General features: G+C 58.9%; 5 protein-coding genes across 7 annotated transcripts; 2 read left to right on the forward strand and 3 right to left on the reverse strand.

The window, feature by feature from the left end:
* Positions 1 to 1,876: 1,876 nt before the first annotated feature.
* Positions 1,877 to 7,980, forward strand: FCER2 (Fc fragment of IgE receptor II). The gene is made up of 10 exons (XM_041763591.1): positions 1,877 to 1,953; positions 2,560 to 2,685; positions 2,976 to 3,029; positions 3,582 to 3,644; positions 3,828 to 3,890; positions 4,011 to 4,073; positions 4,160 to 4,257; positions 6,953 to 7,105; positions 7,249 to 7,355; positions 7,577 to 7,980. The coding sequence occupies exons 1-10, from the start codon at positions 1,893 to 1,895 to the stop codon at positions 7,713 to 7,715; spliced, it is 927 nt and encodes a 308-aa protein (XP_041619525.1). The 5' UTR covers positions 1,877 to 1,892; the 3' UTR covers positions 7,716 to 7,980.
* LOC121494686 (low affinity immunoglobulin epsilon Fc receptor-like) lies at positions 7,755 to 8,939 on the forward strand. The gene is made up of 4 exons (XM_041761384.1): positions 7,755 to 7,827; positions 8,123 to 8,274; positions 8,418 to 8,524; positions 8,737 to 8,939. Exons 1-4 carry the CDS (start codon positions 7,755 to 7,757, stop codon positions 8,873 to 8,875), a joined length of 471 nt encoding a protein of 156 aa, XP_041617318.1. The 3' UTR covers positions 8,876 to 8,939.
* A 4,292-nt stretch (positions 8,940 to 13,231) lies between these two features.
* Positions 13,232 to 15,206, reverse strand: TRAPPC5 (trafficking protein particle complex subunit 5). Of its 3 annotated transcripts, none has more exons than XM_041760336.1 (2): positions 15,136 to 15,206; positions 13,232 to 13,845 (listed from the first exon to the last, which is right to left on the reverse strand). In XM_041760336.1, exon 2 carries the CDS (start codon positions 13,831 to 13,833, stop codon positions 13,267 to 13,269), a length of 567 nt encoding a protein of 188 aa, XP_041616270.1. In that variant the 5' UTR covers positions 13,834 to 13,845; positions 15,136 to 15,206; the 3' UTR covers positions 13,232 to 13,266. The 3 variants fall into 3 exon arrangements, with proteins under 3 accessions (XP_041616270.1, XP_041616272.1, XP_041616271.1); XM_041760338.1 differs by having other exon boundaries at positions 13,232 to 13,848; positions 15,136 to 15,170; XM_041760337.1 differs by lacking the exon at positions 15,136 to 15,206 and adding an exon at positions 14,139 to 14,196.
* A 410-nt stretch (positions 15,207 to 15,616) lies between these two features.
* MCEMP1 (mast cell expressed membrane protein 1) lies at positions 15,617 to 19,103 on the reverse strand. The gene is made up of 8 exons (XM_041763765.1): positions 19,040 to 19,103; positions 18,444 to 18,609; positions 17,990 to 18,130; positions 17,316 to 17,444; positions 17,044 to 17,094; positions 16,806 to 16,952; positions 16,456 to 16,518; positions 15,617 to 16,354 (listed from the first exon to the last, which is right to left on the reverse strand). Coding segments are annotated over exons 2-8 (627 nt in total). The 5' UTR covers positions 18,538 to 18,609; positions 19,040 to 19,103; the 3' UTR covers positions 15,617 to 16,352.
* A 5,028-nt stretch (positions 19,104 to 24,131) lies between these two features.
* RETN (resistin) lies at positions 24,132 to 25,563 on the reverse strand. The gene is made up of 4 exons (XM_041763582.1): positions 25,436 to 25,563; positions 25,153 to 25,277; positions 24,706 to 24,783; positions 24,132 to 24,380 (listed from the first exon to the last, which is right to left on the reverse strand). Exons 2-4 carry the CDS (start codon positions 25,265 to 25,267, stop codon positions 24,244 to 24,246), a joined length of 330 nt encoding a protein of 109 aa, XP_041619516.1. The 5' UTR covers positions 25,268 to 25,277; positions 25,436 to 25,563; the 3' UTR covers positions 24,132 to 24,243.
* Between the last annotated feature and the right edge of the window lie 780 nt (positions 25,564 to 26,343).

Below are 26,343 nucleotides of genomic sequence, written 5' to 3' on the forward strand. Positions count from 1 at the left end.
CCATTAATCAGAGCCTGCCTCCGCATGTCTTCACTTCCCCGAGGCTCAGAGAGGGGAAGCAACTTGCCCATCGTCATACAGCAGGAGAGGCAGCCCGTAACCCCCAGGCTCATTTGACCTCCAGACCCATAGCCTTTGGCACAGTCCTCAAAGTCAAGAGACTTTTTAAAAGATTTATTTATTTATTTATTTATTTATTTATTTATTTATTTATTTGAGAGGGTGGGTGGTGGGAGCACACCAGCTGGGGGGACGGGCCGAGGAAGAGGGAGAGAATCCCAAGCAGACTCCCCGCTGAGCCCAGAGCCCAACTCGGGGCTCCATCTCACGACCCTGACATCGTGACCTGAGCCAAAACCAAGAGTTGGACGCTCAATCGACTGAGCCTCCCGGGAGCCCCAAAGTCAAGAGACGCTACAGATGCGTTGGGCACAATGACAGAGGAGGAAGCTGAGGTCTGGTGGCGGAGGTTCTGCACCTCCCAGCAGGACCCGGCACACAGCAGGTGCCTGCTAAAGGCTCAGGATCTGAGGACCCACTGTGTGCGTGCAGCTGTGTGCACCTCGCTGAAAGCCTCACATACGTCATCATCTCATCTGATCCTACCACGATCTCCTGAGTTGGGTGTGATCATCACTCTCTTTTTATTGAGGGGACACTGAGGCTCAGGAAGGTTGGGCCCCAGGCCAAGGTTGCACAGGCAGCAATAGTGACAGGCGGATTCTCTATGTCCGGTGCTACGTGCCAGGCCTTGTTCACAGCACTTTACACCTCCAGGAGGAGCACATCACCACCCTTCGGCATAGGTATTATTAATGATGGCATTTTATGGATGAGGAAATTGGGTTTGAGGTTGAATCACTTGCCACACTTCTTGAGCACCTGCTGGGTACCTTGTGTGTAACAGGCTCTGGGGCGCCCACCTCTGGTCTCAGGCTAGTGACCCTCCCCATACCAGCAGCATCTCTCATTTATTTTTTTTTAAGATTTTATTTATTTATTTATTTATTTATTTATTTATGAGAGACGCAGAGAGAGAGGCAGAGACACAGGCAGAGGGAGAAGCAGGCTCCCTGTGGGGGAGCCCGATGTGAGACTTGATCCCGGGACCCCGGGATCACGCCCTGAGCCCAAGGCGGACGTTCAACCACCGAGCCATTTATTTTTATTTATTTATTTATTTTTATTTATTTACGATAGTCACAGAGAGAAAGAGAGGTAGAGTCACAGACAGAGGGAGAAGCAGGCTCCATGCACCGGGAGCCCGACGTGGGATTCGATCCTGGGTCTCCAGGATCGCGCCCTGGGCCAAAGGCAGGCGCCAAACCGCTGTGCCACCCAGGGATCCCCACCGAGCCATTTAAATGCAACATTGACTCCTGGCCATGGACTAAACAAAATCAGCAATGGTCTCTGAGCTCCTCAGGTCCCAGATGCTGTCCTGGGCCGGCAACCAGAGCCTGACATCTAGCCTTCGTGCTCATTAGAACCCAGATCCCGGCCAGAGCTATACCTGTTGAGCGGAGGTGGTGAGCAGCCCGTCACTGGGGGAATCCAAGCACAGTTGACATGGAGGAACATTCATACTCAGGTGAGAGCACTCTCTGGAGCTGGCACTGGCAAAACCAAGTGCCTGACCCCCTACCTTCCACCCGGGGGAGGAGAGGGGCTCCTGGGCCTTTCTCTGGGAAGAAGGCCCAGCCAAGGGCCAAAGGGAGGTGAGCCCTGACTGGCCTTCTGGGCACGGAGCCAGGCAGGAGAAGGAAGCCGCAGGCCCCTCCCTTCCCTGACTCAACGCCCTCCAACAAGAAAACGGCTTCAGCTGGGGTGCTGGGAGCCCAATAGAATTGGAAGCCAAGTAGAACGGGGACTGAGAACAAGTGGAATTCAGCATGGTGGATCCTCCCAGCCAGGGTGAGGGGAGGGGGCCCGGACCCACGGTGGGGCAACAAGGTAGAGTCTTGGGGGACCCAGGCATTGGGGTGAGGCCCCAGGGGGTGTGACATCCAGAGAAAAGGCTGCAAGAAGAACTGAACCCCGGGGTCCTGTGTTTGGGGAAGGGGTCCAGGGTGACGGCCAGTGGTCCAAGGGGAGGGACGACCCAGCTTTCAGGGCATGAGGCTGGAGATCTAGCATGGGTGTGCACGGGGGTAACCGAACCCAAAAATGGGAAGAGGGTCACAGGTGAGAGCTGGGGGGGGGGGGTGGGCAGCCATCTGATGAGGAGGAGGAGGGAGGGTCTCGGCTCCTGCCCTGGACCTGCCTTTCTGGACACTGGCCCGGCCCCAGGTCGGGCTTGCTGACCACATGGGGCTGGACGGGGTGGAGGAGCAGATGTGGGGATGCGGGGATGGGCAGAGCCAGGGTTGGGGTGCTCACTGGTGGGTGTGATGGAGCAGCCTTCAGGGAAGGGGTGCAGAGGACGCTGGGGTCCACTGAGGCCCGCTGCCTGGGTGTGGGCCCTGGACAGGCTCCCAGGACTTAGGGGCTCCGGGTGCTGGGGGGACGGGCACGGCCAAGCCCAGTCTCAAGCCCTGCACCCCTTGGCACTCCCCGCAGACCCAGCAGAGTTCCCAAAGTTTTCCAGAAGACGGCGGTGCTGTAGGCCCGGGGTGCAGCTGGCGCTGCTGGGGCTGGCGACTGTCATGCTGTGGGCCGGGCTGCTGACCCTGCTCCTCTTCTGGCGTGAGGACGCCCCCGGCCCCGTGCGGCCTCCCTCCTGTGTCCCCTCCCAAGAGCCCACTTTCAGACCCTGGGGAGCCCCCCACACCCCTTGGAGTCCAACTGTCCCATCACATCTCCCACCTCGTCCCCACCGGTCCCCCCCCAAGCCTGTCCTCCCCACCCCATCCAGCACCCCTGTCTCCCACCCTTTCCACACCTCCAAGGCATCCATCCCCAGCTGACAGGTGAGCTGTGGGTGGCGGGGCGCCCTGGGGTACCTGGAAACCTGGCTTCTCTCCTCTCCTCCTCAGACAGGGACACTGTACAGAATCTGAAACAGCTGGAGGTCGCCGCCGCCCAGAACGGTAAGAAGGGGCCGGGGGTCGTGGGGGGCTCTTGTCCTGCTTCTACTTCTGACCCCTGTGGGACGTGCGAGAAGGGCTGGGCTCCACCGGGAACTAGGGTCAGCCTGGGGTGAAACCCAGGGACTCTGGGGGGCAAGTGGACTCTGAGAAGTGCCTGAGGGAATGCTCTGGAACTGCTCCAGGCCTCGGTTCCCTCAGCTGCAAAATGGGCATCATTTCGGGGTTCTGGGGCAGAAACCAACTAAGACTTGTGAAGCGCCTAGACCCACATCATCCCACCAGCTTTCAAGAAATGCCTGCTGCTGCTTTTACGTTTCATTCTGGGGTTGGCAGCAGCGGGTGGGGGGGTTTGGGGTGTGTGCACGTGTTCCTTCTATTCTTGTCTGCATTTTCCTGAGTACTTTTGCCCCAAAAATGAAAAACGAAAGGCTTCAGGCACTGTGTCTGTGGGGGGGGGGGCCTGCCCTGGGGAGGGGGCAGCGGGGAGCAGGAGGGATTCAGGAACCTGCCTTCCTGGCTCCTGAGGCCCTGTCTTCTCTCCTGTCACTGCAGTCTCTCGGGTTTCCAAGGACTTGGAAAGACACAACGGTGACCAGATGGCCCAGAAATCCCAGGGTGAGCGATGTCCGCTTGGGTCTGGGAGGAGAGGGGTGGGGGTGGGGAAACCTGGATTAACTTGTCTGGACCACCCGTGAACTGCCAAAGGAGGGGTGGGGAGGGGGAAGGGCTGGGGGGGATGGGAGACTGGAGAGGACCCTGGGGACTTGCTTGCCACTGAGCCCCCTCCCCTGCAAACAGCTGCCCAGGTGTCACAGGACATGAAGGAAATCCAAGCTGAACAGAAGAGAATGAAAGCTCAGGGTGAGAGGTTGGGGTGGGATGGGGGTCCTGGAGCCCCCCGGAGCTGGGATGGACCACGAGGCTGAGGCCCGGGCTCCCGGACTCCCAACCCTGACCCCAGCACCCGCCCCCCCTCATCAGACTCCGAGCTCTCCCAGAACCTGGATGCACTTCGTTCGGACCTGAGCAACCTCAAGTCCCAGAGTGAGTCTTGGGAGGGAATGGGGCTGTGGGGAGGGAGGGGGGGTGCCGCAATTCTCCGACCACTGTCCCCCACCCAATCACCCAAGGCTTGAACGAGAGAAGCACAGCCTTGCATTCACTGGAAAGACTCCAGGAGGAGGTGGAGAAGCTGTGGATGGAGCTGCACGCGTCCAACGGTGAGTCTGTGCCCATGGTGTGTTGGTTCGCGCGTGTGACCACACAGGTGTGAGGTGATGCATATTTGAATGTGATGGGGTGTGCACACGTGACATTGTGGATGGGTGTATGCTTATGTGTGTGTGGCAGGGTCCGTGGGGGACACACAAGAGTTTCTCTCTGAGGCCAGCTGCTTCCCTCCAGGGACCTGGAGCAGGGGGGCGGGGGGTCCGGGGCGGCTCCAACACTTTTTTCCTCCTCCAGGTAAAAACATTCCCGTGTTTTACCAGCTCTGGGTTCTCTTTGCCTCTGGCTCTCCTCTGCCCATCATGGCTCGGCGGAGTCATCAGTATGATGCCATCAGCCGCAGTCCTCCCGGAGGACTATCTGACTCAGCCGGGCGGGGGGGTGACCTCTGCAGCGATGGGGTGATGCTGGCGGCCAGGGGGGTCAGGGAGGGTGGCCCCCGAGGCTGCAGGAAGAGCAGACATTTAATCAGTGTGCCCTGAAACTGGGATAGGAACCTGAGTCTTACTGCCCTGAAGTCCTCCCCACACTCACCCCCACCCTTGATCTCGGGTTTTCTACTTCTGGGAAGTCCCAGCTGCCCCAACTGGCAAAGAGAAGAGGAAGGCTCTGTGCGTGGTGTGATGGAGAGCAGTCCCCTGGGACCCTGTGTGGCTGTGGGAATCCCAGCGAGAAGCCTGGCAGCGGTCCCTCCGGGGAGGCGTCGGGACCACATTCACCGCGACGGATGACCTTCCAATTCCCCTCCGGTCCCTGGGGTGGCCTGGGGTCTGAGCCCAGCTCCAGGGCTGTGTCTCGATTGACTACGCCACACCCAGCCAGGGCACCTTCCTCAAAGTTTTCTTTTCTCCCCAAAGATTTAATTTCCTTCTTTCTTTGGGAGAGAGCAAGAGGGGGAGGAGGAGCAGAGGGAGAGGGACAAGCAGACTCCACGCTGAGTGCAGAGCCTGACGCGGGGCTCGATCTCACGACCCTGAGATCTGACCCAAGCAGAAATCAGGAGTCGGACACCTAACCGACTGGACCACCCAGGCACCCCATCAGAATTTTCTTCAAGTGCCCAGAGATACTCTCTGCCTGTTTTAATGCCCCCGCCCCAGAGCCCAGGGCCACATACTAGTCACTGGCTCATGTGTGAGAAGCACATCCAATTCTGTGTCTCACAGGGGTTATGGACCCCTGGCCCCTTAAAAACTTCCACTGAAGCTCTGGAGCCCTCTCTGCACATCATTCCAAGAAAAAAAAATTTTTTTAGATTTTATTTATTTATCCATGAGAGACTCAGAGAGAGAGAGGGGCAGAGACATAGGCAGAGGGAGAAGCAGGCTCCCTGCAGGGAGCCCGATGTGGGGCTCGATCCCAGGGCCCCAGGACCACGCCCTGAGCCAAAGGCAGCTGCTCAACCACTGAGCCACCCAGGTGCCCCAAGAAAATCTATTTTATTTTATTTATTTTATTTTTTCTTTTTTTTAGAAAATCTATTTTAAATCAAGAGTGAGTCAAGCTAGTAACAGTGGGTTTAACCTCCCACCTAGGAGCGTTGGGTGGTGGCGACCGTGCCGGAGAGTTTCTCAGGGTGGGGGCAAGAGGAGACGCAGACCAAGGTGGCCCTATGTCGAGGCCAGGAGGACCTAGCCCTCCAGGAACCCCCCTCCACAACCTCCCCTGATCAATCCCTTCAACTAGACAAAATCATAGCAACGGTGACTGGGGCTGTTACGGGAGCTGTTGGTGGGGACCATACACGGGGCAGGTGGCGCTGGCCATCTCGGCCTCAGCGAGTCGGCACAGTGATGAGGCCGTGGCTGGCGCGGTGTTGGTGAAGGTGCTGCTGGCCGTGGTGGCGGCGGCAGTGAGGACCGGTTGCTGGCAATCCGGGATCCCTGTGGTCGTGTCGCTGACGGTCGTGGCGTTCATCGCCACGGTGTTGGCGGTTGAGGTGCTTCTGACCGTGAAGGCATCTGCGGTGATGCCAAACCACAACTGGTGGTTGAGGTGCCACCGGCCACGGAGCTGGTGACACGGGGATGCCGATGGTGACTGTTGCGCTGCTGGCTTCTTTGTGAGGATGGAGCTTGGCAGGGGCTGAAGTGCTGCCGGCCAAGAGGTATTTAGGATGACGGTGGCAGCGGCAGACGCTCCGGTCTGGTGGGGGTGTTTGTGGCAATGGTGACAGCCGTTGAGGCGCTCCTGCCACGGGGCTGTCCCTGCACATCAGCGCCAGAGCTCCGGGGCGGGAGGCAGCCTGCAAGACCTCGTTTGGCTCTGGGTGGGTGTGCTTTCAGCCCGGACCCCAAGGGTGACTCCAGGAGAGACGCTGCCACCTGTTCTGTCTACCATACCCGTGGTGCCAACCACAGTGCCAGCCACGGCGCCAACCACGGCGCCAGCCACAGTGTCCACCATGGTCCCAGCCACGGCGCCAACCACAGTGCCAGCCACGGCGCCAACCACGGCGCCAGCCACAGTGTCCACCACGGTCCCAGCCACGGCGCCAACCACAGTGCCAGCCACGGCGCCAACCACGGCGCCAGCCACAGTGTCCACCACGGTCCCAGCCACGGCGCCAACCACAGTGCCAACCACGGCGCCAACCACGGCGCCAGCCACAGTGTCCACCACGGTCCCAACCACAGCGCCAACCACGGTGCCAGCCACAGTGTCCACCACGGTCCCAGCCACGGCACCAGCCACAGCGCCCGCCACGGTGCACGTGCCCTGAGAAGTGGCTCAGCTTCCAGCGGAAGTGCTACTACTTCGGCGAGGAGCCCAAGAGGTGGATCCAGGCCCGGTTTGCCTGCAGCAAGCTGCAAGGGCGGCTGGCCAGCATCCACAGCCAAGAGGAGCAGGTGCGCCTGGGCCCTGCCGCAGAGGGCGGGGCCCGCGGGCGGGGGGGGGGGGCGGCTGTGGATCCCCAGCTGGACCTCCTGCATGGTGGGAGGGCCCCGGGCACAGCTCCCCCCAGCCCTTCCAGTCCCGTCCTGCTCCCCAGGACTTCCTGGCCAGGTATGCCAACAAGAAGGGCACCTGGATTGGCCTCCGGGACCTGGACAGAGAGGGGGAGTTTATCTGGATGGACGAGAACCCCCTGAACTATAGGTGAGGAGGGGGGGTGTAGGGGGAGGGGGTGCCTCTCTGCAATGGTGGCTTTGGTGGGCTTCGAGGGCAGAGCCAGGTGGGGGCGAGGGGACGCGGGGAGTTGGGATGGGGATCCAGGATGGGGATCCAGGGATGAGGTGGGAGGGCCCAGCCGTCTAGGCCGAAGGCAGTGGGGCTCCTTCCCCCTACTCCGTCCCCTGACCTGAAGCCTTCTGCTCCAGCAACTGGCGGCCCGGGGAGCCCAACAATGGGGGCCAGGGCGAGGACTGCGTGATGATGCAGGGCTCGGGGCAGTGGAATGACGCCTTCTGCGGCAGCTCGCTGGACGGCTGGGTGTGTGACCGGCTGGCCACGTGCTGACTGCCCACCGGCCGCCTCGGCACCCCGGGGTTCGCGGGGATGTGCTCCGAGACACACACCCCGACAGTCCCCTGCCCGCCCTGCCAGGTGCACCGCCTCCGTCGCTCCCCAGGTACAGCCAGCCCCCCCCCCCCCCCCGCAGGGCTCTGAGGACCCTCCACCATTTGGGGCTAAGGTCCGGGCAACACTTCCTCGCGCCCAAATGGGAGAAGGGCTGTTGACACACCCCCAGCTCCTGCCAATCCCCAGAGGGCCTGTCCCTTGCTCCTCAGCCCAGCCCGGTGGCTGGCTGTCACCGCGTCCCTGCCTTCAAGTGCTCGGAGTACCCACCTCAGAACTTTCCGGGGAGCAGTGGCGGATGCCTCAGACTCCTGGGTCAGGGCCCACCCACCTTCTGCTGGAGTCAGGAGTCGACTACACCCCCACGCCTGAGAAGTGGCTCAGCTTCCAGCGGAAGTGCTACTACTTCGGCGAGGAGCCCAAGAGGTGGATCCAGGCCCGGTTTGCCTGCAGCAAGCTGCAAGGGCGGCTGGCCAGCATCCACAGCCAAGAGGAGCAGGTGCGCCTGGGCCCTGCCGCAGAGGGCGGGGCCCGCGGGCGGGGGGGGGGGGCGGCTGTGGATCCCCAGCTGGACCTCCTGCATGGTGGGAGGGCCCTGGGCACAGCTCCCCCCAGCCCTTCCAGTCCCGTCCTGCTCCCCAGGACTTCCTGGCCAGGTATGCCAACAAGAAGGGCACCTGGATTGGCCTCCGGGACCTGGACAGAGAGGGGGAGTTTATCTGGATGGACGAGAACCCCCTGAACTATAGGTGAGGAGGGGGGGTGTAGGGGGAGGGGGTGCCTCTCTGCAATGGTGGGCTTCGAGGGCAGAGCCAGGTGGGGGCGAGGGGACGCGGGGAGTTGGGATGGGGATCCAGGATGGGGATCCAGGGATGAGGTGGGAGGGCCCAGCCGTCTAGGCCGAAGGCAGTGGGGCTCCTTCCCCCTACTCCGTCCCCTGACCTGAAGCCTTCTGCTCCAGCAACTGGCGGCCCGGGGAGCCCAACAATGGGGGCCAGGGCGAGGACTGCGTGATGATGCAGGGCTCGGGGCAGTGGAATGACGCCTTCTGCGGCAGCTCGCTGGACGGCTGGGTGTGTGACCGGCTGGCCACGTGCTGACTGCCCACCGGCCGCCTCGGCACCCCGGGGTTCGCGGGGATGTGCTCCGAGACACACACCCCGACAGTCCCCTGGCCCCCGTCCCCTGCCCGCCCTGCCAGGTGCACCGCCTCCGTCGCTCCCCAGGTACAGCCAGCCCCCCCCCCCCCCCCCCGCAGGGCTCTGAGGACCCTCCACCATTTGGGGCTAAGGTCCGGGCAACACTTCCTCGCGCCCAAATGGGAGAAGGGCTGTTGACACACCCCCAGCTCCTGCCAATCCCCAGAGGGCCTGTCCCTTGCTCCTCAGCCCAGCCCGGCTGGCTGTCACCGCGTCCCTGCCTTCAAGTGCTCGGAGTACCCACCTCAGAACTTTCCGGGGAGCAGTGGCGGATGCCTCAGACTCCTGGGTCAGGCCCACCCACCTTCTGCTGGAGTCAGGAGTCGACTACACCCCCACCCCAGCCCCGGCCTCCCCAGATGCAGCCCCGGGGTCCTACCCCCCAGCCAGGCTCCCCAGCCAGCCCATGTCGATAAAATGGGGCGAGGATGGGCCCCTCTCAGGGGCCTCGCTGGCTCTGGTCTCCAGATATGGGAGCTGGGAGCTCCAGAACCTGGTGCCTGAGGCCACCTCTGAGTTTCCAGAACAACTGAAGTGGTATTTGTACCTCACTACCTTTATCCAGCGCCCCCCCCCCCGCCACTTTCTTTCAAGAAGCATTTACTAGACAGGGCTGGAGAGGAAGACTCTGGGGTCCGATGCAGCAGAGAACACCCTTAGACCCCCAGGAATATCGCAGGCCACCCCAATTCCTGGCAAAAGCAGAAGGAACCAGAGATGTGCTCGTGATACTCAGGCCCCCTGGAGGGGAATCCACGAGGAGGGGCCCACACTGGACCGCGCGGAACCCGGGAGTCACGCGCCAGGCCAGGGGCTGGGGAGGGCGCCGCAGTGGCACCTAGGAGTCCTGCGGCCAGGGAGGGGCGGGGGCAGGGCTAGTCCTACGTCCCCTGTTGTCTACCCCCTGCTCACCCCGTTTGTGCCTCCTCCAGACCCCCCACCCTGAACTCCGGGCCAGAGTATAACTGTCTCCCTGAGCTCTCTAAAGGGGACTCCCGGCCCCACCCTGCCACCCAGACCACATTGGGGTCACAAGCAGCGCCTGTTTCCCTCCCTGCCCCCTCCGAATCCTCAGGGAAAGGCTTGTGCACAATCTGCCCACTTCCCACCACCTCCGGCAACCGCTTTGGGGTAGCCCCCATCCCAGCCTGCCTCAGTCTCCTTCTTCACCGCCCCACACCTTCCAGAAGTTTCCTTCTGCCTCTGAGGGGAAAACAAAAACAAACCTAAAGTCTCATAGGGAGCTTTGCAATGGCAGATCCCCTGCGACTTGCCTTGTCTCCCCAGCTTCACCTCCGCTCTCTCCTCCGCCAGCCCCAGCCTCCTCTCTGGCCCTTCCACATGGAGGCTTGCTCCTGCCCCAGGGCCTTTGCACGTGTCCCTCCCCCCACTCGCTCCTCAGTGAGGGCTATCCTGGGCTCCTCCCCCGTCTCGTTTAAAACGGCACCGACTCCAGATCCCTTTTATCCTGCTCTACTTGATCGCCTTGAACTCTTCCCCTTCTGAGAAAATGTGTCATCCACCACCCTGTGTGTTCCGTCCCCCTGGGGCTTGAATGTGAGCCTCGAGGAGGGAGCTTCTGTTTTGTTCTGGGACGCCAGCGCCTGACACATAGTAGGTGTTCAATAAAGAGCTGCCAAAAAATGAACACGTGTCCACGAGCAAATGACCTCTTCTCCCAGAACCCGCTTCGTGCTCTGTTAAGTGAGGGGAGGCCTCGTGCCCGCCTGTTTCACAGGGCTGGTGCTGGGTTCCTCTTCCTCACCCCACCCCACCCCGCCCACCCCTCTGGGGCTTCAGCAGACACGCCATTTGTGGCCCCAAGCAGCCGGTCAGAGCCACAACCCCCCACCCCCCACCTGGTCCCATCGCTGTTCCACACCTCATTTATCCACAGGTCCCTAACCACCCTCAGCAGGGAGAAACAGACCCCGGGCCCTCTCCCGGCTTCCAAGCTCTCCAGCTCGCCTCCCTGGGGACCCACCCATCTCTTCCTCTCTGGCGTCCTTCACTGCCAGGCCTCAGGATGGAGCTGGCTGGGCCATTCCTGCCTGCCACCAGCCCCCTGACCCCCACCCAGCAGGCCCCAGAAGCCGCTCTCCAGGGTCTCTGAGGACACCTCAGGCTGCTAAACCCCAAGATTCCTACAGTTCCTGCTCAATCTGGCTTCTTGGGCCCCACACACCCCGGCTCACTCCTCCAGGGCTGCTGCTTCCATCCCTGCCCTCCCAGACTCCAAATCTCAAATCCTGGCTGGCCTCCTAGACACTGCCCCCTCACCCAATTCGAACTGCCACCCTGATCACCCCTTCCCCCAGCTCCCTCGGGGCCCCTCCCTCCCCCAACCAACAGCTATTTCCTGCCCATGACCATCTCCTGTGCTACACATGGTAGGTGCTCTCGACAGTTCTATTTATGCTGTTGACGCTCATCTTCTTTGCTATGTGCAGAAGCCTACCCCACCCCTCGCCCCTCGCCGGAATAACTGAAACCTCCCAGGTCTCCCCACATCTTGCCGCCTCACAATGCATCACAAAGCATCGGAAAGGTTGCATCCACCCCACCCCTTTATAAACTCCATAAATCATGAGGGGACCTGAAATTCTCTTTCATACCAGGTTTGTTCAAGTCCGAGAGGAGAGGAAGGAAATTTGAACAAATCTCCCTTCAAAGGGATCCCTGGGTGGCTCAGTGGTTTAGCGCCTGCCTTTGGCCTGAGGCGCGATCCTGGAGTCCCGGGATTGAGTCCCACGTCCGGCTCCCAGCATGGAGCCTGCTTCTCCCTCCTCCTGTGTCCCTGCCTCTTTCTATCATAAATAAATAAATAAACAAATCTTAAAAAAAAAAATCTCCCTTCAAAAAGTCTGGCAGGATTTACTCTGGGGAGGAGGAGTGATCAGGAATACAGAGGGGGTGGTGGGCCAAAGGGAGAAGAAGGGTGGCCTTAAGTGTCAAATTTTACTTTTTAAACAAGAAACACACAAAGAGCACCTGGCTGGCTCGGTCGGTAGAGCATGCCTGCCTGACTCTTGATCCTGATCAGGGTTGTGAGTTTGTTTTTTTTTAAAGATTTTTTATTTTTTATTTATTCATAGAGACACAGAGAGAGAGAGAGAGGCAGAGACACAGGCAGAGGGAAAAGTAGGCTCCATGCAGGGAGCCTGATGTGGGACTCGATCCTGGGTCTCCAGGATCATGCCCTGGGCTGAAGGAGGCGCTAAACCGCTGCACCACCAGGGCTGCCCAGGGTTGTGAGTTTTGTTCCTGAGCCCTCCCCACCCCACCCCACCCCCGTGTCCACCCCCCTCGCCGGTGGAGCAGAGATTACTTAAAAATAAAATCTTTAAAAATAAAATAAAATAAAATCACAAACAAGTAACACAAATGTGCTCACATGGCATCAGTATTAACTTCAGACACCAGATGATTCTGAAATGAGCCCACCCATTTCCCCAGGTCTCTAGAGGCATAGTTCCCCCAGTGTGGCCCCAGGAGCATCAGCAGTTCCTGGGAACTTGTTAGAAATGCAAATCTTCAGTCTGCCCAGATCTTCTGCAGAATCTGAAACTTGGGGGGGGGGGGGGGTGTTGGTGTCCAGCCACCCCTGTTAGGACATTCTCAAAATAAGATACACAGGAATCCCCCGGGCATCTTGCTAGAATGCAGACTCTCGGTTGGCAGGCCTGGGGTGGGCCTGAGGGTCCGCGTTTTGACAAGCTCGCAGGAGATGCTGATGCTGCCAGTCCTGGACCACACTTTGAGCAGCAAGCGTCTAGAACAGGGGTCAGCGACCACCCTCTGCCCGGTTTCTAGTCACACAGCCACACCCAATCCTTGACCTACTGCAGTCTACACCGCAAAGTAGCTGGACAGAGACTGCCAGGCATAAACTAGTCACTATCTGGCCCTTTACTGAAAAAGTGTGCCAGCCTCTGGTCTAAAGGAGTCTCTTACTTAGTCTGATCCCTCCACCCCCATCCCCACCTCTCCAGCCTGGCCTCCAATTGTGATTCCAGAGCGGATCAGCATTCTCCTTCTGCAGACTTATCCCCACAGTGCCCCTGGCCTCCCCCAGCCCCATCTGTAAGCCGGGGCTGGTGGGACCCAGCCCACCCCCACCTCTCGGAGGTATTATAAACATGCTTGGATCCTGGCCTCCCTCACCAGCCTGAGGCAGGCACCTGGGTCAAGGCCATGAATGGATCTGTGAGCCCGCCCCCCTCCACACACACACACAAGACACAAGACACATGTGGGAAGGGGGCTCTCTGCATTCTTTATCTCCCACAAGGTCAGCGGCCCTCCAGGGCTCGGTCCCGGGCTATGACGGCCTCCTCAAACTTGATCATGAGCGTGGTGCCCTTGTGCCAGTGTGCCGTGACCTTGGCTGGAAAGCCGCTGTGCGTGAGCACCGCCTCCACGATGCCCGCCGTGAAGCTGGCACAGTTGAGCGTGCTGTTCTCCTTGGGCACAGAGATGTAGGCGTTGATGAGGGGCTCCCGCTCGATGATGTAGAAGGTGCGCGCGTCATCGTTGGCCTGCTCCAGCTTGTCCGCCTCCTTGCCGAAGAGCGCCTTCCACACGGCGCCCTTGACGAACAGCAGAGCACCCAGCACCTTGGTCTCCCGCCGAGCACCCTTTTCGCGGGCCACCAGCGCATCCAGAACGCGGGCGCCCACCTGGCGGCCCAGGGCGGCCAGGCGCGCCTGCAGCTCGGCCACGGAGAAGACCCGGCTCTGGCAATGCTGCACCAGCTCGGAGAAAAGCAGCGCGAAGGCGCTCAGGCTCACCTCGGTGCGGGGCCGCACCAGCGCGCGCTCCAGCAGCGCCGACTTCCCGCGCGTGAAGCGCGCCTCCATGCTTCCGCCGGCCTGCTGGGACACAAGGAGACATGTGTCGTGGGGCGGGGGGGAGGGGGGGGGGGACACGAAGGAGCACTGCCCCCCCACACCCTTTGTTCCGTGCTCCGTGGCCGACCTCCACATAAAAAAAGAAAGGGGAAGGAGAGGGGGCATCTACCAGTACATAAAACACGCCTCTTCCAGGGAAGTAAAATGGGGAAATTAGTAAGTTCACACCCTTGGCGAGGAGGGGGCTTGGGCTGGAGGGAAGAGGGGGGCCCCAAGAGGGAGATCAGAAGGGGGGGGACTGGAAGCCATCCAACCTTAGGGTTCCAGGTGGTTGCACCTACGTGAAAAGCACCCTCGCGCCCCCTCTGCCACCTGTGGGAGCAACGAGAACTAGTGCATGGGGGAGGAGGCATCAGACCTAGGGCACGAGGGGGGGGGCCGTGAGAAGTCTCAGGCACTCTCCCCGCGCAAGCCTCCAGCTGCCCCCGCGGACTTCCCGCAGGTGAAGGCCAACAGCCCGGAGGGCTTGGGCTTGGGGGACAAACCAGGAGGAAAGGGCTCTGACAGCGCCCCTCTGGCACGCACGAAGCTCGCCTCCTTGAAGACGTGGACGGGCTTTCGTTCGTAAGGAAGCCTGGGGGGGATGGGGGGCTCAGAAGGCGCTGGGACCCGCCCACCTGCGTGCAGAGGCGGCCGGCGCGCCCCGGGGCGCGGGGGCACCAGGAGGGGGCGCTCGAGCCTGCCGTCCCAGGGCACCCAGCCCGTGGAGGGTGGGGTTAGAGACCCGCAAGGGGCCGCGGGAGAAGCCCTGGGGGTGCAGGGGGGCTGAGACGCTGCGCGTGCCGGGCGGGACCCCGAGGGCGCTGAGACACCCCCCGCCCCGCAACCTCTGCCCGCTGGTGCGTGAAGCCGCTGTCACGGGGGGCGGGAGGAGCGGGATCCCCGTCCCCATGACGCAGGAAGCGGCCGGAAAGGTCTGGGGCTACTGCGGCTGCCCCCAACGCGGTCCACGAGAGGGAGGGCACACCGGGGCGGGGGGCTCCAAGACGCGCCCCGGACGCGGCCGTCTACACCGGGAGCGCCCAGCGCGAGACGCAGGGGGCGGTGCTGAGCCCCTCCCCGGGCTGCGAGGGCGGCCAGGCAGCGGAGGCCGGGAGGGGCCCGGGAGGGGCCCGCCCTCCTCAAGGACCCCTGGCGAGGGCCGAAGGGGACGGACCCGGGATCCCCAGGCCCGCGGGAGGCGGGGGCGGGGCGGCCCCGGAGCGGACGAGGCGGGGCGCGGGCGGGGGGCGCGGGCGGGCGGGGGCTCACCGGGACTCTGCGGCCGTCGGTTCGGCCGAGCTGCTTTACGGCGCCGTAAACCGCCCTGAGTGCGCAGGCGCGGCGGCCGGCCGGGCCCGTGGGCGGGGCGCGCGCGCTGGCGGAGATTCCAGAAGCGGCCGCCTGGGGGCGCGCGTGTCCGGGGCGCCCGAGCGGGGGGCCACCTGCTGGGGGCACGCGCTTGACGATGGGCCCCCGTGTCTGTCTCCGCGGCCCCGGTGTGCCCGGGCCTGTGTCTGCTTGTCCTAGGGGCGCACCACGCCGGGACACGTTCTCCTCCTAGAGACAGGTGTCTCTCCTCGGGCGCGGCTTCTCTTAGGGACCCAGGCATGCCCGCGTGCGCGCGTTCACTTGTCTTGGGGACACGCGCTTGCCCGTGGGCACATGCCCTCGGGAGGGACCTACATCCGTGAGCCGGGGGCTTAGGGCGCTCGTGGATACACGCTCAGAGGCACAGACACTCGGGAACACAGCTCCGCCCGTGGGCACATGCTTGGGCGCCGACACGCGGGGAGACATTGTGCACCTCCGGCCCCAAACCCGCCTGGGCACACGTCGCATGGAGACTCGGTGACTGGCTGGGTGCGCGTCCGGGGACACACAGGGACCCCCTGGCGGCATTCATCCTGCACGCCCTCGTCCCCCAGGGTTCCTGGGATCATGTCCACGTGCTCACTGTGTGGCTTTCCCCACGCCCCAACATTTGCCGGGCCCTCCCCCGCCAGGCCCCCAAAGCCCCCAGATGCTCCCAGTTCGAGACCCGAAAGCCACATTCTTTTCCATCGGCCTTTATCTTCACAAATCACACAACGTGAGCGCAGGAACAAATGGACATACATGTGTACATGCTCTGAACCCCCTCCGTGACATCCTCAGTCGCTCGTTGGCAGACACCTGTTCACACCAACACAGGTAGTGACAGGGCACCCACAATTACAGTGACACGTGGGGTGCCCCCCCCACGGCTCTGCCGTGACACATTTACACACAACATACCACAGGGCAGTCACACGTGTTCATGGTGCTACACGTGCTGCCAACAACACACTGACACACTTTCGCGGTCCCTGCGGACACAGCCACCCACTGTGTCACGCCTTAGGCTCACAACACACCGTGGTGCACACACGTGGCCATCTTCACTGGGAGGTGCAGCCCCGTCCGCCAAGCTGCAGCCAGGGCTTCGATGTCTTCGCATATATTGAGGTCTCTGCGTGGGATGGAGACCCAGGTCAGGCCACTCCTGCCCCCAGGAGAGAAACTGGGGCCGAATCTGTGGCTCCCTCATCCCCGTCCCCAGCCCCAACTTACATGGCTTTGGCTTCTCCGGCATCTTGGAGATTTCCTGTAACTTATTCTTGATATGGCTTATGTCTGGGGGCAGGAGGACAGGAGAAAGCTGGGGTGGGGTCTCACACAAGACCCCCACCTTTATCGGAAGCCCCCTCCCTGCCCGACTTCTACCCTGGGGTGCTGCAGAGCCCGTGTACTTGGCGTTCCCAGCAGCGTTTAAATGGGACTGACTCAGAAGGTGACATCCATCATGCCTCTAAACCCTCCCGCACTGGGGGATGGGGAGTGGGACCCCCTAAAGTCCCCTCCCCCAATTCCTAGCACCCAACACGAGACCAATCCCACCCAGCGAAGGTCAGCAAAGGCACCTGCTTGCAGCGTCTTCACCTTCTCGCTCGCAAACTGGGCATTTCTCCCGACCATGGAAATGTCACGCTTGGCCTCCACGAGGAGCTGCCGGACGGTGCTCCAGCCCTGATTCTGCTGCTCCTGGCACTCTTGCACCGAGACGGAGACTGGGGCATGCAGTGGGCGTAGCTGTATCACGGCTGATCTCCTTACCCCCACCCCGACCCCCTTGGGCCTCCCCCAGGTCCCGGCCCTCACCATTCCAGAGCTCCCTTTTCAGGGCCAGCAACTCCTGGGACATCTCCAGATCTGTTCAGGAGGAGGGGTGGGGGAGGCAGAAAAACCCTTGAGGAACCCCTGTTTCTGCAGTCCTGAGAACAAGGGTGGGGGAAGGGAGAGGAACGAGGGAGAAGGGAACCAGGGTGGAAACACTGGGCCTTCCCACCTCCTGAGGAACCCTCCACACGGCCCCAGGCCCCCACGGAAAAACAAAACAACAACAACAACAACAACAACAAAACCTTACTCACTCTTCATGAGGACCAAGACTAAGAGAATGATGCAGGACAGGGCGAGGAGCATGTACAGGCTCATGATGACTCTGTGCAGACAACGGGGGAGCTGGCCAGAGTCTGAGGGCAGCCTAGACAGGGTTGGGACTGGGGTAGAGGCAGGACAGGTGACCTCCAGGGCCCAACACCACCACTCAGGCCATCACCACTGACTCTAACACCTTCAGAAGCTCTGTCGCCTGCACCCCCTCTTCCCAATCCTGTAGCCACAGTGACCACTCACATGCACCCTAGCCAGAGCCACCAGCAGCTGTCCCTAATGCTGTCATCATCACCCCCACCCTTACCATACCCTTTCCCAGCACTCACAACGTCGGCAGTAGCTGTCACCAACACCCACTAACATCGGTGCCTAAGGTTGTCAGCATTGTCCCCAGCAACAGGTCTCACCAGCACCGTCATCGGCTCTGTCTAGGTGGTTCCTTCGTGATCTACTACATGGTCACCTCCTCACCATCACCATCACCCAAACCTTCACCAACACTTCCACCAACACCACCACCACCATCATCATCACCACCTGCGAAGTTAACCACCTGCCCCCTGCCCCCGGCTGTAACACACGTGCCACCAAGCCCCACACCACTGACCCCGGCCTCCACGTGGTGATCCTTGTTCCCATGATGCCCTACCGTGGGCCCCTCCCAAGGCCGTGTGATGTGTCCTGGCAGATGGCTGCTTGCTCTGATTCTTGGGTGCTAAATGGCTGCCCTTTGGCTGCTCCTGGTTTCTGAAGGCCAAGGTGATATTCTCATAGTCAGGGTTATCTGCACCTGTGGGGGGGTCAGTGAGAGTGGAAACCTGCCTGGAGCTCTGGGGCAGGGGTGGGGGTGCGAAGGGCGCTCAGAGATCCTGGCTCACTGAACCCCTGCACACAACAGATTTCTGGGGATAAAAGATAAGGAATGGGGAAAATAAGATCTGCTGCTTGGTTAGGTGGAGAGGGTGTGTGGGAGCGTTTGGGGGATACACATGCACACATATATTTTGGGGTAGGAGCCCTGTGACCCCACTTTCAGCCCCTTACCTCTCCCATCCCAATCTCGCCCCCCCGACCCCCACCCCCATCACCCCGGGGTACCTAACCTTCCTTATCAGCTGGGACCCTCTGTTTCTTGTCTTTGAAGGCTGCTGCCTGCATCTCGACCTTCTGATTCGTGTAGATTTCCTCAGACTCCATGGTTCCCAGTGGGCCAGTTTACCCACACACATCCCCACCCACCGGAAGGTGTCATGGCAGATGAGGAAATCTCTGGGTTGGGGGAAGGGGGAGGAGAGGTCAGCCTCCTCTTTTCAGGGACCCAGGACCCTCCGACCCTGGGGCATCCTCACCACCCCCTTCCCAGATCAAGAGGGTCTTAGGAGGCCAGAGGTCTCACTGAGGGCCAAGCAGAGAAGCCCATGGACCCAGAGACAGGAACCAGCATGGCCAGGAACGAGCAATAGAAGTGTTAGCTAATGCTATGGCGGTCATCATGTTGCAATTTGCAAGTGCATCAGATGAACACCTGTACATCCCGAACTTACACAATGTTATAAGTCAGTTATACTCAATATAAATAAATTTTTAAAATCTTCAAGGATGGCCAAGAACTTTAAAGGAAGCTGTGTATGTGTCTACCCAAATGAACCTTGTCCTCTTCCCCTCTCAGGAGAGAACCTGTGACACCTGGGAGTCTCACCTTTTAGGTTTGGGGTATCTGGGCTTGGAGGCAGGATTTCCAGGCCTCCCACATCTTCCTCCCCCGCTCTCTGCCCCAGTCCCGTCCCTCAGCTCCACTCCAAGAGGTTCTACTTCCCTAAAGCCTCGTGGGGGAAAGGAACGGATGTGAGGCAAGGGGTCCACCCACATCTGGGACTGAGGCCAGACCCACACCTTGCCCTAACCCTGGACATGGTGTCCCCTCTCCCCGGGGCCCCAGACGGGGAAACACTTGGAAATGCTCACTCTCATCTGCTTGCCTGCTCACCTAACCACACTCACAGCCACTCCCGAGAACCGTTACACACCTGCTCACATGTTCCCGTGTCTTGCTCGTTGGCAGCCTTCTACATGTGTTTACCCCAGAGAAATATCCAGAGTCAGGCGTTTGCATGTCTGCACTCTGTCTAGGTGTCTTAGAGCTCTCTCTGTGTCTGTGACCTTGAAAACTGGAGCTAAAACTGAGACGTTGGTAGGAAATTCGTTAAGTTTAGCAGAGTGCCTTCTGATAGAAGTATATGTAGACCACATCTTTAAAAATTTCTAGCAGCCACATTAAAAAGACAAAAAAAAAAAGAGAGAGAGACAGGCTAAATTAATTTTAATGATGCATTTTATTTAACATTATATACTCAAAATGTTATCACTTCAGCATGTAGATGACACTTAAAAATTTTTGGTACTAAATCTCCAAAATCAAACGTGTATTTGCACTTAAGGGACATTTCAAGCGTTTGATGGCTGCAATACTGGACAGCACTGGTCTAGACGATTACAGTTCTCTTCCTTTGGAAAAAATAAGCAAAATATAATTAAAACACTTTCTATGTGGGAGAAGTCGGTATGTTTTAGCTTTTTATTTTTTATTTATTTTTTTAAGATTTATTTATTTATTTATTTATTCATGATAGACATAGAGAGAGAGGGAGAGGGAGAGAGGCAGAGACACAACAGGAGGCGGGAGAAGCAGGCTCCATGCCGGAGCCCGGACGTGGGACTCCATCCCACGACTCTAGGATCGCGCCCTGGGCCAAAGGCAGGCGCTAAACTGCTGAGCCACCCAGGGATCCCCTGTTTTAGCTCTTTCTTTCTTTCTTTCTTTCTTTCTTTCTTTCTTTCTTTCTGATTTTATTTATTTGTTCATGATAGATAGAGAGACGCAGAGACCTAGGCAGAGGGAGAAGCAGGCTCCCTCCAGGGAGCCTGATGAGGGATTCGATCCCAGAATTCCGAGATCACCTCCTGAGCCAAAGGCAGACGCTCAATCACTGAGCCACCCAGGTGCCCAATGCTCTGTTTTCTAAACTATTGCCAATCTTGTCTTGACTGATTTCACAGTGATCAGATGGCAGCTCCTCTCTCTGATCTTAGAAGTCCGCAATTGAGAGATTGGACCGTGATGCAACAGTCACAGAGAAGATGGACCAATGGGCAGCTGGCTCTACCTGTGATGGACAGGTGCAGGGGGTGGGGCGCGGAATTGCACATTTCTGTAGGTCGGATGAAGTTAAAACCAAGGACCATCCAGCCCTCTGGACAAAATAGCAGTTGTGAAACTAGAGCAATCGCAGTGTCCTGAGAGGGCTCTGTGAGGTTTCCTGACCAGCCCTTGCCATGGGGTAACACCCTCAATTTTCTTTTAAGAAAGAATGTGTGGGGGCCCCTGGATGGCTCAGTGGTTGAGTGTCTGCCTTTGGCTCAGATGGTGATCCCAGAGTCCTTGGATCGAGTCCCGCATGGGGCTTCCTGCAGGGAGCTTGCCGATGTCTCTGCCTCTGTGTCTCTTTTGCTCATTCCTGGCCATGCTGGTTCCTGTCTCTCGGTCCATGGGCTTCTCTGCTTGGCCCTCCGTGAGACCTCTGGCCTCCTTAGACCCTCTTGATCTGGGAGGGGGGTGGTGAGGATGCCCCAGGGTCAGAGGGTCCTGGGTCCCTGAAAAGAGGAGACTGAATAAATAAAATCTTTTAAGGGAAAGAAAGAAAGAAAAAAGAGAAAAAAGAAAGAAAGAAAGAAAGAAAGAAAGAAAGAAAGAAAGAAAGAGAAAGAAAGAAAGAAAGAAAATGTGCCTCAAGCCCAGCTAACCATAAACCAGGGATTGGTTTAGAGTGGGCCATGATCTTGGCCCAGCCAATCAGAATCCAAGATTTGGCACAGGGGTGGGCAAATGAGCCAGATTCAGCCAATGAAATTCAAGTCTGGGACTTTTGTGGCATTACCCAGGATAAAAAGGCATTTCCTCTCTCCCCACCCCCCTCAAACCAAGAAGATGTAAGGCTGGAGCTGTGATGGGGGAGACCCCACCTGAGAGAGAAGCCAGCACTGAGGAAAGCAGACCTGAGAGAGAGTCAGATCCAGGAGTCATCACCTGAGACCTAGATCCACCCATACCTGAATCTGTTGTTCTAACCCTGGGCCTCTCGGGGCACTTGGGTGGTTCAGCTGGTTAAGCATCTGACTCTTGCTTTCAGCTCTGGTCCTTGCTCAGGGTCGTGAGATTGAGCCCTGCACAAGCCCTGCTTGTGATTCTCTTCCTCTCTCTCTGCCACACCCTCTCTCTCTAAAATAAATAAATAAATCTTTAGCCCCGGGCCTCTCAGTAACATATCCAGAAACTTCCTTTTTTTTTTTTTTTTAAGATTTTATTTTTAAGTAATCTCTACACCGAACACGAGGCTCAAACTCACAACTCTGAGAACAAAAATTGTATGCTTCACCGACTGAGCCAGCCAGGCGCCCCCAGAAACTTCCTTTTACTTTTGCTCAAGCTAGCTTGAGGTGGGGTTTGCGGCACTTGCAACTAGAAGAGTCTTGGCTACCTCAGGGGGGCTGAACAGTTGGCAAGTGAGAGAATGGGGGCTTACCAAGGGGCTTGTTATCCGAGTGTGCACTATGGAACAGGAGACTGACTGCTGGAATTGAGGGCTCTGAAGAGGACCTTCTTGGGGTCCAAACACAGGGGGACAATTGAGTGGGACTTGGAGATGAAGAGGCATTCAGATCAGGGTCTGGGGACAAAGGAGTGCAACCCCCTCACCCCATCCACATCAGTGAGGGGCCGGGACAGGCAAGGTTCTAGACTCACCCTCTTGGCTCCTTCCTCAACACAGTTCTATCTGGATGGTCCCACCCCCACCCTATGGCCACAATGGGGTTAGGAGGGAGGATTTAGGAGGGACATCTCTGAATTGGGGTTTGGGTAGGCTCCAGGGGCAAGAGGAGAGTCTGTGATCTCAGCTCATGGCTACCAGGATGAGACGGGGCCGTGCCATCACACGGGGGGCAAAGGTGGGAGCATAACATGGGAGGGGAGGGATGGGCAGAAGAAAGTCTTGGGCACCACCTGCCACTGCCTCCCTCCCTCCGGGAGACTCCAAAACACCCTGAAAACGAGGATCCCAGTCCATGCAGTATGCTGCTGGAGACTGGGACATTTGACTCTGGGGTCCCTTTCAAGATTGGGCACCGAGTGTCCTGAAATCTGTGTCTGCATCTCTCAAGGGCTAGATTTTAAGACCCCTGGGTTAGGATCCCTAGGGAACTGGACCCTGAATCACCTGGATCTGTGTGCCCCAGGAAGCTAGGTAGGGGTTGCAGGTGACTCATCGTCCAGATCAGAATTCAGACTGGGACCAATGTCATCCAGGCTGAGATGGGGACTTGATGTTGGAAGCAAGAGACTCTGTGTCTGTGTGTCCACGTTCCTCTTGCCATGGCCACGCCTGTGTGCACCAGGGGTGTCTTCTTGTGCCTATGTACGTGTCTGTGGGCATGGTGGGTCTCTGTGTGGCCGTAGTAACCGGGTTGTGTACTGTGTGTGCACATGGCCATGTGTCACTGTGTGCCTACATGCAGTGTGTGCCCCTGGATGGTGTACCCACGTGTGTATGTGGTTATTTATTTAACAGACACTTCCTGTGCGCCTACTATGTGGCATGCTCTCTCCTGAGTGCCAAGAATACACCCAAGAGCAAACAAGTACCCTGCCCTGCGTTTTCACATTCAAGTGTTCAGGAGGATGGCGTGGCTCTGTGTACTGCAGGTTGTAACTAACTATTCGAAACTGTGCTGCGCGTGTGAAAACGTGAACTTGTGGTTCGTGGCCTCAGGTAAGAATTCTCAGCGGGCTCCTGTGAAGATTGCTTCCTGTCCACCACCCAGCTTTGCCTGTGCCTTGCAGGCTGCTGCTCCATGAAGTTGGGGCTCAGGGCTCTGGGCTGAGAGATGACTCAGGGATCCACCTTGACCCTGGGGCTACTGGGGGCTTGGAGCCCTGGAGTGTGTGTGTGGGGGGCTTGTCCCTGTCCCAACCAGACCCAGACCCTGAATGAAGCCTCATTGTAGGGGCTGGGGCAGAATGACCCAGCGACTTCCCAGAAAGCGAGACAACCGAGGGTGATCGTCAAGGCGGACTCAAAGGTAACACTCACTTCCCCTCCTGAAGGAGGTCATGATCCCTGAGTGTGTCCGTAGAGGAAGTTGAGGCCTTGTTCAGGGAGGTGGGGGTGGGGGTACAGCATGGGAGGGGAGGGATGGGCCGAAGAAAGTCAGGGCTCCCCCTCCTCTGCCCTATCACCCCTCCCTCCAGCGTCTATGTGCCCCACTCTTTTTGGAGACGGCAGCTCAGTCCCCCACACCCCATAAAATACAGACAGCGGGGGGCCTGGGTGGCTCAGTGGTTGAGCATCTGCCTTTGGCTCAGAGCATGGTCCTGGGGTCCCAGGATCCAGTCCTGCATCGGGCTCCCCAAAGGGACCCGGCCTCTCCCTCTGCTTGTGTCTCTGCCTCTGTCTCTCATGAAGAAATATTTTTAAAAGATTTTATTTATTTACTCATGAGAGACACAGGCAGAGGGAGAAGCAGGCTCCATGCAGGGAGCCTGACATGGGACTCGATCCCGGGACTCCAGGATCACGCCCTGGCCTGCAGGCGGCGCTAAACCGCTGAGCCACCAGGGATTCCCCCAAATAAATAAAATATTAAAAAAAAAAAAAGAAAGAAAGAAAAAAGAGAGAGCGCCCAGACCCTCACCATTTTCTATGTTCTCAGTGTTTATTTCCAGCCCCGCCCCTCGCCGGCCCCGCCCCCGATGCCTCGCCCCGCCCCCTCTGCGATCTGACCCCGCCCCTCTAGGCCTGGCCACGCCCCCTGGCCACGCCCCCAAGCCCGCACCGCGCTCCCGGGACGTCAGGCGGTGTCCTGCAAGCGGCAGCAGCGCGCCGCGGTCCAGTCCATGCCCGCGCACTGGCAGTGGCATGTGGTCTCGACACGCACGTCCCAGGAGCCGCAGGCGGAGCCACAAGCGCAGGCGGTGACGGCGAAGCCTGCGGGCGGGAGCGGAGGGAGTCTGGCCCCCGAGCGGGAGGCTACGGGCCGGGAGGTCTTGGCGGGGGGAGGGGGCGGAGCTGTGAGCTCCTACACCCGGGAATGGGAGTTGGATTGCGCGCGCCAGGGAGGCTGGGGGCTGGGGACCTGGACCCCAGTGTGCTAAGGAAATGCGGTCCCGGAGCTGGGACGGGGGGAAGGCTGGGGCTGCAGACCAGGACTCTGGGGAAGTTGACTCGAGAAATAGAGGCTGGACTTAGGGGAAGGGGTTACTGGGTATTGGGAACCTAAGTGGGAGCCTGGAAAAGGAACTTCTGTACTCACCTGCGGGGCAGGTGGCCAGGTCCCCCCTGGAGGTGACGCTCTGGCAGCTCAGGCCAAAGTTCCTTATTGTCTCCAGAACTGCGGGAGGGAGGAAGGAGGGAAGCCCGGGAAGCCGTGATACAAAGCAACCCCTCCCCCCTTCTCGTGGCCCTGGCCCTTGTGGTTTGGAGTTAGGCAGGGGGGGCCAGAAAACTTTTCTGAGGAAGGCCCAGGTGGTCCAGGCTCTGGTGGACAGCCATGAGGTGGGGAGCTCACCACCAACTCCCAGGTTCTGTCTTGACTTGGGTGTTTTAGAGGAAGGGGGACTGGGAGCTTCTGCCAAAGGTGGAGCTGGTTGGGGGCTGGGGTTGGGTTGGGCTCTGGATGGGGTTGGCTTGATGGTTGCTGCATGTCAGGGGTTAGGGGGCCTCGGAGGCCCCGGCGGACATTGGAAGCGAGGGTCCTCACTTAAGGAGCTGGTGCCATCCTGGATCTTCTCTTGGATGGCCTCATCCACTGGACACAGAGACTTGCCACACGCCAGCAGCCCCAGGACAGGGAGGAGGAGGGGAAGAGCCTTCATCCTGCAGGTGCTGCAAGAGGGAATGAAGATACCCCCAGCTGGGTCAGTCCCTTCTCATGGAGAGGGTCAGGCCTACAGAGCGAGTGGGCTCTGGAATCCTGAGTCCCTGTGGGGGACATGGGCCCCTGGGGCTGGGGTTCTGGGCTGAGCAGAGTAGCTGTCACTTACCCTCTGGATGGACTCAGCAAGCCAAACCTTGGACACTGGTTTTATGCCCCAACCACATCTCCCTCTTTAAGGCTTCTGGATGTGGAGCTTCCTGTATTGGCTCAGGGTCTTGGCCCCCTGGCCCTCCCATCCCACATCCGGGCCAAGAGGAAGCCCCCAGGGCACACTATGGGCGCCCCGGGGTGGGAAGCTCTGCCCCCCCCCCCCCGCCCCCACCACCACAACCACAGTTTCCCCATTCAAGAGTCCACCCATCTCACATCTGGACTGGGACTGGTCCAGGAGGTAGTGCCTGGGGGATGATTCCAGAAGCCCTTGTCTTAGGGACAGGCAAGGAACCAGGAGTTTGCATGCAGGGGCAGGGAATGCAAGCACAACCAAAATAACCCGAATGTGAGAACCGTATACCAAAATGCCTATCAACAATAAAATGGATAAAATCATGGTTGTTGCATGTTTTGTTTTTTTTTTTCTTTGAAAGGAACAATCTGCAACAGACGGTGACAAACTTGCAGCCCATGGGACAAATCTGGCCCACGGTCTATTTCGGTGCAACCCTAAGAATGGTTTTTACATTTTTTGTTTTTCTGCTTCTTCTTTTTAAGACACAGATTTTTTAAAATTGTGGCAAAATACATTTCACATTAAATTTATCATTTTAACCATTTTTAAGTGGACAGTCCTGTGACATTAAGCACTTTCATATGGTTAGACAACCATCCCCACTACCCATCTCCAGAACTTTCTCATCTTTCCAAGCTGAAACTCTGTCCCCACAAAACACTAACTCCCCGTCCCCCTCCCTGGACCCCCTGGGTCCCACCATCTACTTTCTGTGTTTTATGAATTTGTCTGTTCACACGGCAAGTAAGTGGAATCACACAATGCTTATCCTTTGATGTCTCTGC

This window comes from Vulpes lagopus, chromosome 7, assembly GCF_018345385.1.
Source record: "Vulpes lagopus strain Blue_001 chromosome 7, ASM1834538v1, whole genome shotgun sequence".
NCBI lineage: Eukaryota > Metazoa > Chordata > Mammalia > Carnivora > Canidae > Vulpes > Vulpes lagopus.